The sequence below is a fragment of the Cyclopterus lumpus genome, chromosome 23, assembly GCF_009769545.1.
Source record: "Cyclopterus lumpus isolate fCycLum1 chromosome 23, fCycLum1.pri, whole genome shotgun sequence".
Classification (NCBI taxonomy): domain Eukaryota; kingdom Metazoa; phylum Chordata; class Actinopteri; order Perciformes; family Cyclopteridae; genus Cyclopterus; species Cyclopterus lumpus.
This window is the reverse complement of record NC_046988.1, coordinates 11,969,886-11,989,669: the sequence shown is the minus strand read 5'-3', so window position 1 is coordinate 11,989,669 and position 19,784 is coordinate 11,969,886. Positions and strand designations below refer to the sequence as shown.

Sequence of the window (19,784 nt, the reverse complement as noted above, 5' to 3'; positions counted from 1 at the left end):
CCTTTTGATAACTAGAAGCTCGGGAGTGTCGTGGAGTTTGGCGAGAACACGAGGTCACTGCGAGAGCAGGGAGTCAATCGTCCCTTTGTTCCACATGGTATGTCGCTCGGTTCCTGCAGGGCAGGATCAGGGGAGGGTTCTCTCCGCAGAATAACGTGACACGGTTTACTTAAATCCCAAATCTTGGTCGAACTAAATAATGAGTTGTGTCTTCCAACAGCAGCGTCCAGGATTCTCTTAATTCAGCCTCATTGTTGAATCAAACTGTTGCCTTAATCTGCCTTAATTTTACATGGAAACAGTCGGGGTACAGATGGAAATATTTATTTAGTTTTTCTATTTGATTTTGTGCTAAAGTTCTTAACTAAATAAGAAAATACTCCGGTGTATTCAAAAATCGTCTTTACAGTGGTTATTTCATATGTTCATTTTATAAGATTTATTGAAAGCTGTGTTATGAGTTCTTGTTCAAAATAAATACAAGCTGGGAGTCAAAGTGGCATATAATTAGCCAGTGCATGTATATTTCTGTCTTTGTGCTTATGCTACTCACAGTTTAGGACTGAAATACACACAGAGGTTTATGCAACTCAATTTATTATTTGTCAATTTAAATTTGAGTTATGGCACTAATTACTTAAAAATAGAAAAGACTGCAAACAAAAACAACCTTTTTATTTCAGGCTTTTCAATCAGCTATTTAAAGCCATCAATTTCGATGAGATGTTAATTTGGGTGGTCAATTACAGTAATCTATCAACAATACAGTCGTCACTTATTTATAATACAGACTTTTTTGTTTCTATTCCTATAAATTTATAACGGCTGTTACTTCACGTGGTGAACATGTGGATTTTTCCTGTAAACATTTACAACATGTTATTAATGCAACAAAAAAGGTACATTTAAAGCCCATAATTACTTGCCATGTCCTCTTTAATCCTAATGAAATGACTTAAAGAATCGGAAATTATGAAACAGGAAAAACTCGACATGAAACATAAAAAGAAGAATCATGATTCGATTTCAAACTCAACAAGAGGGTAATTTCCTCTTAGTGAAAAGGAATCACGTTATTTTAAACTGTACTGACTGTGAAGGCTTCTAGGAACCCTTCAACATCTGGGTGGGGATAATCAAAGGCAGAATATTTATGTTTTTCTGACATAAATTCACAAATCTTCGTTGGCTGTAGCCCCTGTTCCGCAATCCCAGTGTTACTGGAAACCATAAAATCCAGACTACATACTATTCTGGAGGGCAAAGAACCGTCAGGTTGGAGAATAGTGCTTGAAAAAGATAATAGAATATAATTCGGGGAGAAAAGATACGATTCAGAGAGAGTGACATAGTGGAAAATCTTTTCGGCCGTTACCCGAAGATAGAATTTGACTTTTAAGTCTGATTTGGAGTTGGAAAGCCATTGCGGCGGTTTGAGAGCGATGAGTGATGCCCAGCAGTCATCTGTGGGAAAATGTAGCGATCAGTCTAGAGTCTGTGGCTCTACTGTGACCTGACGGGGGGGGGGGGCTTACAGATTTCTTAACAGCTTTGTAGCGAGCTGCCAGCAGTGTTGTGCATTAGATATGAGCAGCCATGGGCAGCCATCAAGAGACAGTTTTGTGGAGAAATTATGTGGGAGAAATCCGGGGAGGCTGAATACAGAAAGTGCTCTGTTTTGGGTCACCTTTGGGTCACCATGGAGGGAGGGTTTCATGAAGCCGGGGAGTAGCAGTTCCCAAACTATGAGGATTCAGATGTCCTTGCGGGAGTTTGTGGTCACACAGTGACTCAGTCACGTCGATACTGACTGAGAGTTGAGAAAGGGCAGCTTAGTCCCACCGAAGACGAAAGTTTGTAAGTCCAGTTCTTTCTGCAATGGCATTTCATAACAAGAGGTGGAGCATATCGATCTGTTTGAGACTGCGGTACAGATAATGCCCAACACAAACAAGATTCACCTCTACCGTCCTCACAAAGCCGATGTCTTCATGTCCGCGTGACATACACTGCGTCACTAAAGGGAGTTTTGCGTTGACGTACTGGCAATTTGTTGCCACCGCACTTACCGTGTCCGCATCTGCCTGTGCATGTGTGCAAACGGTACGAACACAGCTACTCCGCCTCCGTGACGTCCGTTTGGGAGTGTGACCGCAAGGAGGCAAACCATCATAGCGAAGGACTTGAAGAGATGTTGCAGGAGTTCAAAGTCACATTCGATATTATTAGTTTTCATAATTGTGCATAATTCATCTGCTACTCCTAAAACAATAAGTCAGAAGCTGCACAGCTCTGAGGATCAAGTTTATGATCTATAATCGGCATACTTGAAGACACAGAGATGGCCAAATCCATGAAGCACACTAATTTGCCAAGTCCATTTGCAAAAAAATGTATTCTTTGCATCCCATTTTCTTCTGGCCGTGATTGTTCAAATTAATTATAAAGTTACGTTTTTTTTCAAAATAAGCTTGAAAGAAACACTAATTGAAAAAATAAATAAATAGAATCAACTGAAACCAAAATAACAGATACCAGCCAGACGTATTTTCTAACAGTTTGAGCATGTAAACAACTTATTTAGTTTTTTCCTCCATTGCCAAGATTGTTGTGTTATCTTGACCCTTCCCCTGAGAGGGTCGACGTGTCATGCCTCCTGAAGGAAGGGGATTGACAGGCGTGTACTCTGTCCGTGCAGGTTGCGGTCGTTATTTCTGGCTGGCGAGCGCTGCGATGTGGAGACGCTGGAATGGACCAAAAGGACCTTTGGGGTTCCCGTCCTGGATCACTGGTGGCAGACTGGTAGGAAGGTTTCTACTTTCTGACAACCCAGATCTTTACCTTGTCAATGCCCTGTAACTAAAGCATCACTGTGAAATGTTTTAATATAAATATATATAGTTCACCTGTCTTATCTGATTCCATACATTTTCCCTTTTAAGCCCACATTTCACATTTGACAGGAAGTAATGAATTGAAATCCTAGATGTCAGTGACTCGGTGAAATCTGGACTCGCCTACGTGACGTTCGGCTCTCCTGCCTTCTTTTGTCTCTTTTTAGTATGAAGCATCACATCACAGACACAATGTGCAGTTCAGAGACTTCATGTCACCGGTTTTCTGGTGGTTGAAGTTCAAATTGTTGAGCACATTCATCCCCTCTCATATATGTGACGCTGCCACGTGCGATGAATCGGTCGAGTAGGTTTAGAAGCACTTTACCCTCCAAACTTTAGGGATTATGTTCTTACGATACCGAGAAAGCATTTCAAGGAGTACTTTTATTAACTTGAACTGTGTATGATGTTTTCATTTTAACTTGATCTTTAAGACTCTGCCTCGTCTTAAGCTTATCAGTGTGAGAAGACTTTGAATGTGGTCTTTGCTGTATTTTATTAGTCCATTGACATTAACTTGGCCTTGAGAAGAGGTATATAACTCCAGGAAATCACTTTTCCCTTGAAGGCACTCATTAGGAAGAACATTTAATCATACTGCCCTCTGTGATTATTCCCATCTGATGTTTTGTATTGTAGACCGGGGCATTGGACCCCTTCTTCCAGAGTAATTATGTCGTTAAAGACCCCAATGTTTGATTTTCTAAGCTTCTCTGAGAACTGATCGGCACACAAAATGACTTGTCATCATTTGGACTGGTTATTTGGATGGCAATCAAAACTAGATGAACAATGGCTGAAATCACCATTTTAATGAAGTCAAAATGTGAATCATGACCGGAAGTGATGGTGCACATTGTAATTAATGGAACGGCTCCATCGCAGCTGAAAAATAATCAGACTTTTGGAGTATACAAGTGCAAAAAGGCTGATTCACCAATGTATTATTGATTAATATCCAGCAGGCCAAGCCACCACAGATCTCCTCAGGCCCAAGTCAACCATTGTCAGGTGGGAAAACTCCCAGAGAGCATTACTTCAACAGGTCAGATTAGAAGGGGTTTTATTGGCATTGCCATTCATTGAGTTCACTAATGTTTAATTGACTTTGCGCCCAAGAGGGACAGTGAGTGACCGGCTGAGGTGTGAGGACTAAGTTATGTGCTGAGAAAAGAGATAAAGGAAAGAAAGCAATCAGAGGTACTTCGTCAGTTCAGGAGTTGAAATTGAAATAGTTTATTACTTAAACTAATAGAAATATTTGATTTAAAAAAAAAAAAAAACATTTTAATAAGAGAGATAGTGACATTTTCAATTGTGGAAAGCCCCGTAAAATTGTATTTTACGTAATTTCTGTTCAAAATAATTGATTTAATTTAGTCAATAACATGTTTTTTAACAAGTTTCCCATCACATCCCCCACTCTGACCCAATTTCCCCTCTTGTCGAAGAAACAAAGGAACGCATCCCAGCTTCTTTCAAGGGCCAGTGGTCCATGTTGGCCCCTCTGACTGGAGGAGGCGCGATGGTGTAGCGCCCTCTTTTCTTTACACCAGGACAACCAGCGGTGTTATTTATAACCCTCTACTATAAATAGTAGAGGAACTTTTTTTTTTTGTTGCTTTTTTAAAATTGTAATCAAAAGTTGCAAACTCATAGCCAAGTCCAGATCACTTCCATTGCTGCCATATAAAAAAGACACAACATAATAAGTCTATACTGATTTTATTGTTGACATTAAAGTGAACTCACCCCAGGGTAATAGAGATTTTTCTCAGTCTCACTGATTACAAAAAGGGAAAAGGGATTACAGACACGATTTCCTGCTCGTGTGATGTGATCAATTATTTTCATATCAAAGTAGACCCTCATTACACAGCAAAACTGTAAAAAATTGATTTTATATTACTGCCTTTTAGTAAAATAGAGAAATATATGGCAATGAAGGGACCAACGGTGTGGGGAATTCTCTCAGTTTTCACTTAAAAGAAAGATTACAATAATGTACGGCTAATCAGCCTCGGCAAAGAAGGGCTTCCATTCTGATCGGTCTTCTCTTTAAAAAGTCCATTAGCAGATATTGATATTTCAGCGCCACATTGCACCGACGCACTTCAGATGATTGTGAGGTTCACAGAGGCCGAGGCACCCGTGCATCATGTTAAAGACTCGCTGGGTCGCGCCTCTTAACTCACAGTCCAGTGGTCGTACATTAGACAAGGGAAGGCGAGGTTGCTGTTTCCTAGAAAGTTTGTAATCTCCCTTATCTTCACCTCGCAGTCAGCCCATCGTATGACACGGCCGTCGTGGGTCTGGATGATAATGGCGTGGTTAGCATCTTAAGTTCCCAGCTTCCCATACATTGGTCTGAGGCCCCCTCCCCCCCCACACACACACACACTTGATTGTTGATTGCCGTCCTCTTCACGTATGAGTAAAGTATGATAAATGTCCCGGCGAAAGAGCAAAATTGGATGTCTCTTTTGTGTCGGAATGTTTTCCTGCCTGCGAGACTGCGGGGTCGATGCCGGACAAGACGACATTTCTGTGTTAAATATGGGATCAATACTGTTGTTGGACCGTTGGAAAGCCCATCGACCTTGAGTTTGTACAGGCAACACACACACTGATCTGAGCGCAGATTAGCCCACTTGACTGATTGGTCTGTCCGGGCGCAATGCGAGTGTAAAAAGCTCAATAGAGTAATATCGCAGAAATGTAATTCATCATTCCCAAGCTCTTGGGTTTGAATTGCTGACCCTGCTGTCGGCATATCGCACACATGCTGCCTTCCAGTTCAAAGCAGAACTGTTGCATACGGTCCATATGATCAGGTATTTTGTAAGTTTGAAGACCACAAGACGTCTTTGAGACAAACCGCAGTGATATTTGTACAACTTCCTGGTGGTGAACAGACTCTTGGGCTCAGTCTGGTGCACTGATGGAGTGGTCACCGGTCCAGCCCCTGAAATGTGACACCGCTTTGTAAACTTTGTGGAAATTAATTTGCCGAAGCGCAATAATTCGCAGTGAATTCCCTCTCTTGTGGTGTGTTTATGCTCCCGTTTTTAAACAACCACACACTGATGTTTTATTACGGCTGTTAGATGAGCATTTACTGTTCTTAGAACGAGCTCCAATGCTCACAGGCAAACACAAGATTAAAACATCTGCAAACCTTTTTTGGCGCTGTGTGATTTAGTTGTTTACTCTCTTTCTGCACCTCCAGCTCAGATTGTGTCCGACTGGCAGAGCAGATGGATTGACTTCAATAAACCTCCCCTAGCCTGGAAGTGCTGGGCAGAGCGGCTGATTCCCATCTTTCTCTCTGTAGCTTCAGCGTTTGTGAGATCACATTTCATCCTACTTGAACAAAGGGATGTTTGTTTCTCAGTTTGACTCCCTTCCTTTCTCTCTTTCTGACACAATCACACTCACTCTCACACACACACACACACTTTGTGGCTGTCCTAGCCAGGTGATATATTGAGTTTGGAGAAAAAGCTCTGGCACCCTCTTGATTTCTAGATGTGTAAATCCCGTTGGATTCTTCCCCCCCCCCCCCCCCCACCCCCACTGCTAAACTCAATATATGGCAGCTGGCTGGCCGGAGCAGCAATCCAAATGTGTTCTCCACTTTTTCACGGTTGAGTGGGTCACTTCTCGTCTCACTTGCTTTCTTCTCTCGTCCGTCTGAGGCGGCGGTTTGGGGCGAAAGAGACTCGGGCATGTTATTCATATTCATTCAATCACCGTCAGTTTGCTATTACTTTCTGAAGTTACAGAAAGGGGGAAAAAAAGTTTTCCGAGTTTGTCTGACGCCATCCATGCTTTCCAGCAACACCTTCTTCACATCCACATGCTATTTCATCTTTTTAACCACAATTTCCCAGAAGAGCTTAAAACCAACAATGAATTCACCATATTAATGAGTAATGACCCCAGCCTGAAGTAGATAACCCATGTTTGCCTTGATGTCGTGACACAGGCATGGGTGTCATACTGTATCCATTCATTCTTCCAACACAGGAAGTGCAACTTGCTTACTGGCAGGATAAATTAATTGCTGGTTTTAATTTCTGCGAAGGAACAAGTTAATGCCAGCTTTGTGATTTATGATGATGATCAAGGGCACCTTGATTACTTTGCAGTCACAAACCTACGGACATATTAAAGCAATGTTTTTTTATATATATCTATATATATACATTATTAAATAAAATAAAACAAATATTATATTTAATAATGGTTATAATTCTCAATGTAATTATTTTGTGACTTATTTATTTAGATTGGTTTACCCACATATTGTGTTGACATCTATTCACTTAGGTAATAACATATGCATGAATTGGATGTACATACATTTAGTAATAGCTGGTGTTAACACTATTCTCCTTACGACAGAACCCAAAAGAAACCGGAAGGTTCATTTTGGTTCATAGTAAACATTTCTATATTATCATAATGCAGCTACAAGCTACTTTTGAACCACTAACTTCTGTTTATCCCTATGCTGACCTACATGGGCATAAAATAATTCAACTTTCTTTAGAAGACTACGGCTGTTCGTCAGATGTGTTTTTGTAGGAAAAGGGAAATCGGATTTAAAAAAAAATAACACTAATAGAAAATATATCTCATACATTTATCGGCGATATCGTGGATGATTTTGTCGTGAAAAAAACGTCTGTTTTTTTGCACCCAGCTCCAGTTGACACACACATCAAATGTGGGTAAAAGATAAGAGCGCTGAGCTCTCTGTAGACATCAATCAAGCAACTTTGAGACATCTCCTTCATCTTCACCCCCCAGAGCAGCAACTTTATTCATGTAAAGCAGTTTAACATTGAAGGCTCTTTTACCCCAAAAATGGCCGTCGCTGAAAGGGGAGACGGACTCCTCCTGGAGAAACTCATTACAGTCCAAACCTTTGGACGGCGACTCTGAATAATTTTTCAGACTCGGGCGTTTGGTTTTCATCTATAAATATTGATATCTGTCCTTCTACTTGTAGCTCACCTGCAAAATAGATAGACATGCATCAAAATCCATCACTGGTGCGGTCGCTCGTAAATCCTTTTCTAGCTGCATACCTTCTTTCTTTTTTTTTTGTCGTGGAATGTAATATTCGGCAGCCCAAAGCCTGAAATCGATGGTGAGCGAGCCGGCACCATGAGCGATGACGGGAAGAGTAGGTGAGCGGAGCGGCACATTTTTTAAGTAGAAAAATATTTGTTCCTCCAGGGTTCAGATACCTGGACTTACTGACTGCATAGTAAATACCTGACAACAAGCAGCTGTATACTGAATATGGATTTGTAATGTTATTGCTGTTTTTTTGGATGAGGGGTTTTAGTCTTCTGGAGTTCCAAATCCTTGTATGAGATCAAAATCCTGCAAGTTATTTTCTAATGTATTGTTGTCAGGGTTGCTCTTTTTTTTTTTTGTGTATGTGACGCCTGGAAAAACATGCAGTTGAACTTTAATACACTTTAAGTGGAAAGTTCCAGGCTCAATTGCAAAGAAATAAAATGACTTTTGATTAAAATACTTTTGAACCACTACCCTTGACGACTGTTTTCTGAGAAAAGTAGAAGTGTACTTACTCTCCGGCGTCTCAGATTGAATCGGCTGCCTCATCGCCAAAGAGTTCTTTATTTATCACACCGTGTGTGTTTGCAGCTCCCGTTAACAGATTCATTCTCTTTTGACATCGTCTCCCTACACTGGCAACAGTTCATTAGCATGCAGCTGAAAAGATTAAAAAACAAAATGGCTCACGGTTTGGTTTGCACCCCCCCCAAACACACACACACACACACACACACACACACACACGCACACACACGCACACACACACACACACCCACATCCATCCATCCATCCCCTGGGGACCTTTTTCCTTACCTTGCAGTCGATTGCATCACTGTTGATTTTTTTTTTAAACACAAAGAGCCAGCGGCGCTCGCTCCCCCCCGAACGCCTGCTCCCCTGGGATCTGCACGAGGCCCCCGTGGTTGGAAGTAATGAAAGGGAAGACGGCTCGCTGTGATGTTGCCACGGCGAGAGGCAACGTGAAGTGCAGCAGACTGGAGGTCACGGGTCGAAGCGAGTCTCTGGTCCTTTTTAGAACGAAAACAATATTGCCGGCGGGCTCGGCTTTCCGGGGGGATTTTCTGCAAAATACATATCCACGGACACATTGTGTGTTTGTTAAACTTTCTTCTTCTTTTTTTTGTTGTTGTCATTTCTTGCATGCAGCGATAATTTTACACTTTCTTTGCTGGAAATGTTTGATTCTGCTAATGAGCTCTCGGCGGAGCGTTTTTACGAATTTAGCTCTCTGATTAGTTTTGCACTCTGGCTGGTGCAGGCAACACTCGCCTTGTGATGAGGAGTGGAAGTGATCAGTGTGCTCGTTATTCCCATGAGCAGCGGACTCCATCATGTCTCCCAGCCCCCCCCCCCCCCCCCCCCCCCCCCCCGCTGTCACCTGATATGCTGCTACTCATCCGGTCTCATCAGCTCAGACATGACACCACAAACGGCTCTTCTTTTTTTTTTTTTCACCTGCGCGTCCTCCTCCATCCCTCCTCCCCCTTTACCTTCGTTATATTCCTCCCTCCCTCCGTGAGCCACCTGAAAACCAGCCCGGCTCACTTCCCCTCATGTGCAGATGAGAAAAGAAGTCTTCCATTTTGAAGCCTGATAATAATACGTGTGCTATTTTAAGAGCCAAGTGCCATTGGCAGGCGGCGTGATGATGAAGGTTGCTGATGTCATTGGTGTTGCCTGGCAACAAATGTGTGTTTCCAGTTGGCAGCGTTTGGCTGCCTCGCCAGTGAGCGGATGGACTTACAGTCGTGTTTTAGGTCTCTCTGTGTTAGTCTTTGTTTCTCCGAGTCTCTCAGGCGGACAGCAGGCGCCTTTTGTATATAAAAGTAAACTGGACCTCTTCACAGCACCCTGTCTTGTCAAATAAATTGACAAATGCAGTGGTGGCACAGACTGGTTTTCCACACATCCTCCTCCTCCTGCTCATGGATGAAAAAGTCTCAGAGAGTCTGTGAAGGGCAGTTTTTATAGCCTTCTTGAAATCCTTCTCCTCTTTCTGGTGAAAAACAAGCTTTTACCAGGCCGGCATTCACTAACTCAGCACAGAGACGGCAATGCACTGAGTCAGGAATCGTAACCTGACACCAGCGAGCTCAACAGGAATGCTGCTCCGACCATGTTGATTTGAATCTGACTACATCACCTGCAGGATAACCTTTCAGAATTAGCTCCTCGGTGGTCAACTTATCAACATATTGTTCTCTTCAATAGAGAAAATAATGCCTAAGAGATCTGGGCACCATGTTTTGTATTTAATAGCTGCATTTTGTTGTCCTCAGGGTAGATGTGGAGCAAGGTGTTTTATAATAATAATAAAACTAAACTACGTTGGTCTTGAATACAAGAAAGTCAAGTTTTATATAGTACAGTGTATTAGTTGTCCCAGGGAAACATGTGGACAGCCCTTCATTTCAAATGGACATTTCATCATAACACCGTCTGTGCCTATTTGTCCTAAAGGTGCTAATTAAAAATTTAGACCATTAATGTAGCAGCAAAAAACTTTGTGACGTAAAGATCTCGTTCAGTAACGTCGACCTGAGTTGAAAATGAAGTCCCTCTCCCTCTGTGTGTGTTGACCGCCATGTTGAGAGCCATGTGGACGCAATCCTAGATATGCTGTGAATTTCAAATTCTGAAAGAATTTTTAAAAAAAACGTCTCCTTATTGGTGTTCTGTCCCACCTTTTCTCCGCTGGTCCCTCACTTTACACTAGAATACAGTTTAATTACAGTAACGTGATTCCTCACTCGCGTCACCCTCGTGCTCCGTCTCCCACCTTTTGGGAGACGCTCGGGAGCCTCGGCTTTGTGTCTCACTCGGTCTCATTACGCTGCTGCAGAGACGGTAGCGCAGATGTCACAGCTCCTGTAATTACATATCCGAGAGCTGAGGTGTCACGTTTGCGTTACCTGGGTTGTTTACTTAGAAGGCGGGGGCGGGGGGGGGGGGGGCCCTCTGTAACCGTCTAGCATTCTTTCCAAGCCGTTAGAGTATTTGTCTGCTGAGGTACGGCACACGAAGTGGTCTTCCATTAGCAAGTTAAGTAGTGCATTTGTATGCACACACTCTGGGCTCTGAGCAAATGAGGCGAGCAGTCTGAAAAGTGATAAGGGTCGGAATGGTTTTAGCTGAGTGTGTGAGTGTGTGAGTGTGTGAGTGTGTGAGTGTGTGAGTGTGTGAGTGTGTGAGTGTGTGAGTGTGTGTGTGTGTGAGTGTGTGAGTGTGTGTGTGTGTGTGTGTGTATTCATCTCGTTGTCATGTCTCTTTGGTGGGCAGCATCAGCAACCTCCACTGATTTTCCCCGTCCGTCCGTTTGACTTTCTCTGCTCCCTTTCCCTCTCTTCACTTGTTATTTTTCTCCACTTTAACACTGAGCCCGATCGGAGCTGCTCGGCCAACCGACCCTTTTGGTTTCTCTCGTTGTGCTCGGCTCCTCAGTGGACGGGCCCGCCAGCGTTGGTCTTATGCTGAGCTGTTCCAGTTGTGCTGATCAACACAGACCTCCTAGCAGCACTAATCCCGGAGGTTTGTGGTGAGATTTGGTCGTCAAATCGTTCTTGGACACAAAAAGAGAAACGGCGGAGAAATGTAACGCAGCCCCACGTTCACGTCTCTTAACGACACACATCGGATTGGATTGCAATTCTGCAGCATGCGGTGAAATCTATGATTTTAGTATTTGACTTTTTATTTTTTTAGTTCTATGGATTCTTAGTTTTGTCTCAAGGAAGCAAAACAAGAAGAAGGAAAAAAGGGCAAAAGCAATCCACCTCTCATCCTCCTACGCCACATCAGCGTTTCAACTGACCTCAGGTCAGCTATCTTGTTAAGCTCCTTCCCAGAACTCAGTGCGGTTGCTAACTTCTGTTTGTACTTTGTGTTTCTGCTGGTACCCGTGAGCATTAATGCTGAAGAAGAGGGACGTACCAACCTGCCATCAGGCAGCAGGTGCAACACTAGTTACCTGATGCCTATTACCAATGTTTCAATGGAGCGGCTGCATTCAAAAGTGAAAATCAGCCAGTCAAACCCTTCAAAGCAGCATTTTTTTAAAACACTTTAATTTTGGCTCATAGCCGGCCACATTGGATTTGAAAGGAAACTATGAAATGCCGATTTTTAGATTCAGAAGATTTGGTTTTCCGCTCCATTTTAAGGGGAATGAATATGTGGTAGTTTAGAGTTCGAGAAAAAACGTGTGAAATTCAACACTTTTACCACATTTTATAATCAAAGTTTTGGTTTAATTGTCTCATGCCTGAAGATTCTGGAGAACTGTAAGAAAACTGACACTTTATTATTCCTCTCGTAACCAACTGATTGGTTTTTCAGCCCGTGTTGCATCATCTCCACCTCGCTCATTGGAAGGGAAGGCCTTACAGGCGGAGTGGAATGGCACGCTGACATTGTGAGAGGAGAAGACGGGTGTTTCATCTGCTTCAAAATGAAGTGGAGCGCTTGAGGTGTTGCTGAGAATAGTGTGTGCAGGATCAGAGAGCCATCTTTGTTTTTTCTTTCTGCCCCTGCCCCAGGCTACTAGTAATGAGCACAGCTATTCAATAGCGCCAAAGCAGCATATTGTCCACCCCGCTCTTCCGACGCCTCCTCCCCAACACTCGGCCCATTCATCACAATCAAAATGCCTCTCACTGGCCGAGCTCATCTCCAACAGGTCGAAGGAAGATTGATTTGTTTGTGTACAGAGGCAGAAGGAGCGCGGAGGAGCAAACAAAAAGGGAAAGACAGTGATGGGAGTAGACGAACACTGATACCGAGGTGTGTGCGTGTGTGTGTGTGTGTGTGTGTGTGTGTGTGTGTGTGTGTTTTTTTTGCCTCTTGTATGTGTGTGCCAAAGACTCACACCACCAGTCATTCAGACAAACAGATACACAGCCACAGTGTGTGTGTGATCGACTCCATCTCACAGACAATGTTTTCACTCACCTGTCTCAGCCGGTGCCGTCTGCCTTTCATATCCAGCATATTTAATTTCCTCCGCACAATGTGACCAGAATAGCATCAGCGGAAGCGTTTCATCTCTTTTTGTCTCGGGGACTGTTTTTCTTTTCTTTTTTTCATCTCGACCCTGTAATAGACACAGTTGTGACAGATAACCACATTGGATTAGATTGTGTCCCCGTGGGAAGATGTTGCCCGTAGATACGGTTGAGTTATGGGGAGATCAATAATGCTGAGGGTGTCAATAGTCCCATCATTTCTACTTGTATAGAGATACCGTCTGCTGAAGTAATGCTATAATTCAAATACCCGTCCAGGTAATCAAAATGTTATCTTTTTTTTGTATCTTTCATCTCTGAGGAGAGAGGTGTAGAAATGTAAATGAACTGCTGTGTTTTGATCTGCCGACGCTTCTGCTCTTGTCAGTTTACCATCTTTCCTCTCCATGTGAGGAGGAACCCCAAAAAGTTTTTTGTGCAATTTAGTGAGAGAGCTTTCATTGAGATCGCTTTGCTTTGTAATGGTTTGATTTCACGCCCCTCCCCCCTCCCCTCCCATGTGCCTGGTATAATGTCACGGTCCAATTTATATTGTCTTTTCTTTCATTTGGGTTTTGAATTTACTCGCCCGGGGCCTGAATCACCGGCTCCTGCTGCACAGCCGGGTTTAAACACTCCCACCCACGCTGACACGGTTCGGTGGTCGAGGCGGGGCCCTAATCGACAGGGCTTTTAAAGGACCCTCGGGGCGTCCTTCAGGGTCAGACGGACATATTGGTTTGCCAATATTGGCTTTTAAGTTGATAAGATAATGTCATCGAGGTCAATTGTGGTACAGTTTCACACGCAATTACAGATTTATCCAAGACTTCCACGCATCCAAAAGTGTCGATGCTGATCCAAACGCTTCGCTCAACTACAGAACGAAGACAACCTCCCTGGTTTAAAAGCTAAAAGTGTAAACAAATATAGAGTTTAAAAGAAACCCGCATTGCAGAACCAATCCAAAGTCCTGAGGGCGCCGCTTCATATCGGCTTTGTAAAACTGTTGTTGCCGAAAGTCTTCAAAGTTTAAATAATAGAAAAATAATCTCCCTCCGAGTTCCGTTCAGATTACATTAATGTTCCAGTGTGTGTGTGTGTGTGTGTGTGTGTGTGTGTGTGTGTGTGTGCCTGAGGGCAAAGCAAAGGGCGTGATTGGTCAACAGGGGGGGAGGGAGGGTCTGTCATCACTCTGCTCTCTGACAAGATGGGCCGCACTGAATATCCCCCCCTAAAGGAATAAAAAGACGCCGTCTCCGCTCACACTGATGGGCTTTGAACCCTGCAGGGAGCGGCTAACCTGCCACTGATGAATGAGGCGTACATGGTCGCCAGTTCAGAGGTTGGGAAATGTATTCAACTCTTGCAGCCCCCCCCCCCCCCCCCCCCCCCCCTCCCCTCCTCCTCCTCTCTTCGTTTGATGAATTAATCCCCTCCTCAACCAACAGCAACCTCCTGCCCCTGAGCTCGTGTCTTTGAGTCCTGCTGTGTGGAAGCTGGAAGCTGGTCTACCACCATTTACGTTGGTTTGATTAGTGTCTCCCAGTTAAAGCGCGTGTGTGTGTGTGCGTCCTGTTTGTGCGTTGCGTGTGCACTTTGGGAACGTGTGTAATGTGTAAAAAAATAGTTGGTGCTCTTTGTCTCAACTTTACCTCACTGCTCCACTGATTGTGGCCGACAGCCGTGACGCCCCGTGTTGCCGTCGCTCTCCCTCAAGATTTAATGAGGAACACCGTCGTACTAACCGAGCTGCCATTTGCATAGCACGCCTGCTGTCTAGAATGTGTTTCCATCGGCCTCAGCCCACTCGGAAGACAAGTCACTTCTGCCTCCAGCACTGCCACTGACTGCATATTTTAGTGATTGGGACTGTATTGCCCCCCCCCGCCCCCGCCCGCCTCCCTGCAATCACTTCTCAGATTCAGGTTTTGTGCACCTTGCTGCATGAATTTGCATATTAACAGTCAAGAATGCCAAGACACTCGTGACCGCAACGCCTCAAGGCACAATACACGACGGAGACATCAGACAGAGGAGATGATCTCATTACCTTTTTGGAAAAGCTTGTGCATACATTTGCATGTTGGTGCAGAGAAATGGCAACCCGTGAGGTTATTTAACTGCCTTTTTTAGTTAAAAGCGGCATTTTGTAGTCGCACGTGGGATCTAATGTTTAATTGATGAGCCAATCAAGCGCTCAGTCCTGACTTAAAGATCCGTATATCCCGCTGTGCAAAAACAGCATGTGAACAACAGGCAGATGTACCAAGGAATATAAACGTGTCGTAGAGGAATGATGGAAGTCATTGCGTTGAGTGATATGTTGTGTCGCCTGTCACCTGTTGTGTGCGACACACTGTTGTGTTACTGCACTGTGACGCTGCAGAATCAGAGAGCTTGATCCGGCTGGTGGGCGGAGCTTAGTTCTGGCTCGACCCTTTTTATTTATTTATTTTTTAAACGTGACTTTCTTCTGTTATTTTCTCGGGCGGAGGGAAACACAGCAGACAGGAACACCCAGTGAAAGCACAACAAGAAGAAAAGAAGAGCAAGAATGTTTCTTCAGATATGTTTTTTAAAACGTGTTCAGTTTGTCACAGAAGGCCAGATGCTGATCTCGGGCTGCTGTGTTTTGCCGGATCAGTTCGGTCAGGCCTTCTCTGAGTTATGGGCCTTCGCTCTATGTGGAGCACAGCTGGGTGGCGGAGTGGCGGAGAGCCCGTAGGAGCTGTCACAGCTCTGCATAATGTAGGTTAATGCTGCTTCCAGAAGCAGAGCAACGCAAAAACCACACACCATCAGAAGGTCCAACGTAACAATAAAGCAGAAAACGACGAGGCTGTGTCACCGCAGACCTCGAGCCCCTTGCGCTCTCGACTGAAACTTTATCCCACGTGAACGCGAGTGTGTGTCTCTCTCTCTCTCTCTCTCTCTCTCTCTCTCTCTCTCTCTCTCTCTCTCTCTCTCTCTCTCTCTCTCTCTCTCTCTCTCTCTCAGAAACCGGCTCAGCCATCACCTCCTCATGTATCGGTCTGGGGAACTCACTCACGCCCCCTGCAGGTCAGGCTGGCAAACCTGTTCCCGGTTACAATGGTAAGACCTTCTGCTCTTTGTGTTGACGGCCCCTCAATTACGGCTCAACCAAAAACTCGTATGAATTAAAAGTAGCGACTGCTTTTCCAGCCCCTGCGAAAGGAGCATTTCATATTTCCGCTTCTCCAGCGGAGCGCTGCACCGTCTCTGAATACGAATTGCTCGCTCTTCCCTCTCCACTAGTCACCGTGATCGACGATGACATGCAGGAGGTGAAGCCGAGAACCCTGGGAAACATTGTGGTGAGGTAAGCTGAGTGAACATGTCACATGGGAGAAGAAAGGTAAAGCGACGACTGAGCTGCAGGAAAAACGCTCATCAAATTTTAAACTCCTAAATCTTTCCCTCAGTGATCCACCGTTGGTAAGGTAGAGAGCTGCAGCCACCCTGTAGCGCCTTTGTGCCGCCTTATCTTCCATTCTGCTACCTTTTCCGTTATCTCTCTCCTTCTCCATGTCCCGGTTCTCCGTAACTGTTGGTATTGACTCCCGGCCAACTCGGGGGATTTCCAAGGAATTCACATGTACTGTGAGCACACGGGAGACCACAGACAGGAACAGCTGTGTTACTATATTTTACTTCTAGTAGCCAGAAAGTCACCACGGCTTCATAAAATCATAATCAAGGGAGTGAGCTCATTGTAATGTGTTATGGCTTATATTTACTTGAGATATATATATATATATTTCATTTTTCAAATCCTATTGGTAGAATATGTGCAGATTGAGCTGCAGTCATAAACGGCTCGACTCATTCCGTTTTACATCCACTTTCAGCATCAGAAATAGGATTTTTGGTGTCAGTGTGTGTGTGTGTGATAATTCTCTTTTCAGAGAAATTAATATATGCAGAGGCATGTTTAGGGTTCAAACTTGGGAAATGGGATCATCTCTGTCAAGAAGGTGGATTATGGGTAGTCTTGGATAAACAAAGACTGAGTAACTGAGCTCTCGTGTGTGTGTGGTGTGGGAGGGGGGTGGTCTAGACGGTTTTCCATTGCTTTACTGGGTAAAATATGATGGACTGCTCTTAATGCTTATTGAATTTAATACCATTTTTCATAGTGTTTTTTTTTTTTCAAGTCTTGCAAACTCGCCTTATTTATTTGTTGTACCTTCATGGCAGAAGCAAAGGGTTAAAGAGAAACATTGTGATGTAACTAAACTACCGTCTTTTAATCCCTCAGACCGCCCTTACCTCCCGGTGCAGCGTTGTCACTGTGGCAGAACCAGGCTCTGTTCAAGGAGCTCTACTTCACCAAGTTCCCAGTAAGACGAGTCATCGTTTCCTCACATTCCCGCGTTTGTTGGACATGAACTAATTTGCACAGCTGTCCGATTCGATAGAGAACAATTGTTTTTGTTTGAAGTTCTGTTCAATTCACGTCACTGGCTCCATAACGTAGCGGAGTGGGTCGTGTGGTAAAAGGTGGCCCTCTGGTGTTGAAATCTTTAATGGCAGAGCCACGTCATTCCTTTCTCTTCCACCATCAGGGTTATTATGACACCATGGACGCAGGTTTCATGGATGAGGAGGGTTTCCTTTACATCATGTCCCGGTCTGATGATGTCATCAACGTGGCGGGCCACAGGCTGTCAGCCGGAGCATTGGAAGAGGTAGGAGAGTGATTACAGAGCAGGTCACACACACACACGCAGGCTTTCCCAATTCTTTGTTATGGTTTTATGATGTGATATTATGTGTGTGTGTGTGTGTGTGTTGCAGTCAGTGCTGCAGCACCCTGCAGTTGCAGACTGTGCTGTGGTGGGTCTGGAGGACGCGCTGAAGGGTGTTGTTCCTTTGGCCCTGTGTGTACTCAAGAATGGTGAGGAATGGCAGATGCACAGTGTAGCATTAACTGAAGCCATAAAACATCTAATCACATATCTAATCATCAGTGTTTTTGTAACACAATGCTTTTTTTTCTTTTTTTGGGTGCTTCTACCTTCATGAGGTTAGATCCCTAAGATCAAGATTGCAAGTGGTATTAAAATTGCGTGTGCTTGTTTGCGTCATGTGCTTTGTTTTCTCAGGTGTGCAGAAAAACGAAGAGGAGATCATCAATGAGATGGTGAAGCTTGTGAGAAACACCATCGGACCGGTGGCTGCCTTTAAGAAAGTGCTTTTTGTCCAAGGATTGCCAAAAACGCGCTCTGGCAAGATCCCTCGCTCCTCTTTAGCTAACCTCGTCAACGGAAAGTCTTACAAGGTGTGACTAATACTTTCCTCATGACACACTATACTAGGATTTTTGTTTATTTTATGTATTATAATTATTATATATATATTAATATATTTTTATATATATATTATAATATATATATATTATATTTTTATATATTATAATATATATATTATATTAATATATATTTATATATATATACATATTATATTAATATATATATTAATATATATTTTTTTTTATATATATTAAAGTATATTCTAAAATGACTTTTTGATAACATATTTTACTTTGATAAAAAAGAAATACCTTGATTTTTTTTTTACATACTATAATATATTATTTCGTCACGCTTTACTATGACATTTTCTAAATGAGCATTTAGTTTTTTTTACATTCTATACTGTGTTTTTTTAAAAATAATTTAATTATCGCTTTAATTAGCTTAATGTTACTTTGCATTAGAATTACAAAGGAACTATCTTTCCTTGCAGATCACTCCCACCATCGAGGACCCAGAAGTGTTCAAAGACATTGAGAGGCGGGTAGAAAAAGCCCTGAGAGTTCGTGGAGCTTGAACTTCCATGTTGGATGATAAAGAAATCTCCGGTCGGATACTTTGGCAAGATGTGTGAAGTATGTTCATGCAGTGAATCCGGTGCTGCAGATGGGAACTAGTTAGGTAGTTATACAATCTGTGCCAAATCCATGAAGCTCGGTCAATATTTCCATGTAATCTGAATAATGTTAAACTGTACTTGACTTGTATGAACTATACATTTAGAATTAGGAGTGAAACAAATAATGAAGACAATTCATTCACTGACAGTATTTTCTTTTTTTTTAAATTATTGACAATGAAAATTTGCTTGCTCACCACTTACTTTTTGACCAAAGTACAAGTAATAAATACAAAAATAAATAAAAATGGGCACAAAATAAAACGATTCATTATTCGTGCAAATTGAAGATGTAAAAACGAAATTAAAAGCGTAAGACTTGTAATGAGTCGTCAATCAGAAATAACTAAAAGACAGATAACAGGGCCGTACAGTAGGTTACCCTGGAAACTCTGACGGGAACAAAGAGTTAACAGTTACACCAACGTAAGTCACAGCAAGCAACAGGTTTGTCATTAAATGTCACCTCACTTCAACATGGTCATACACACTACGCACACGATGAGCTAAAGCAGTCTGTCTTTCAGTTATTTCCTCTGCTCTGTTAACGCAGTGTCTGGGGGGGGAGGGGGGGGGAGAAGGCCAGCTTGGCTGAATGTTTGTCCTTTTGTGTATCGCCTGACAGAACATACAGTACAACAATTGACAGGTTCTACGAATGTCATCCTGCTTTTCTTTCTTTTCTTTTTTGTTCTCTGAGAAGAAGTTTTGAGCACACTTCGGAGGGTCGTGTAAAATCTCTGGTTTTTGGCTACTAAATAGTCCGTTGAGTTGATGCGGTTTTATCAAAGTGCTTGTCATGTTGTTCCAG

At 43.2% G+C, this 19,784-nt stretch overlaps 1 protein-coding gene across 2 annotated transcripts in view; it reads left to right on the top strand.

Annotated features, from left to right (window-relative positions):
- acss3 (acyl-CoA synthetase short chain family member 3) overlaps window positions 1–19,450 on the top strand; it is a 31,185-nt gene extending 11,735 nt beyond the window's left edge. The window contains exons 9-16 of one of the 2 annotated variants that reach the window (XM_034526328.1): window positions 2,699–2,802; window positions 16,016–16,111; window positions 16,202–16,358; window positions 17,298–17,379; window positions 17,605–17,727; window positions 17,837–17,936; window positions 18,145–18,320; window positions 18,788–19,450. In XM_034526328.1, the coding sequence (XP_034382219.1) occupies window positions 2,699–2,802; window positions 16,016–16,111; window positions 16,202–16,358; window positions 17,298–17,379; window positions 17,605–17,727; window positions 17,837–17,936; window positions 18,145–18,320; window positions 18,788–18,871 (922 nt within the window). In that variant the 3' untranslated portion in view covers window positions 18,872–19,450. The remainder of the gene's footprint in view (window positions 1–2,698; window positions 2,803–16,015; window positions 16,112–16,201; window positions 16,359–17,297; window positions 17,380–17,604; window positions 17,728–17,836; window positions 17,937–18,144; window positions 18,321–18,787) is intronic. The other variant, XM_034526329.1, reaches the window with a different exon arrangement.
- The last annotated feature ends 334 nt before the right edge of the window (window positions 19,451–19,784 follow it).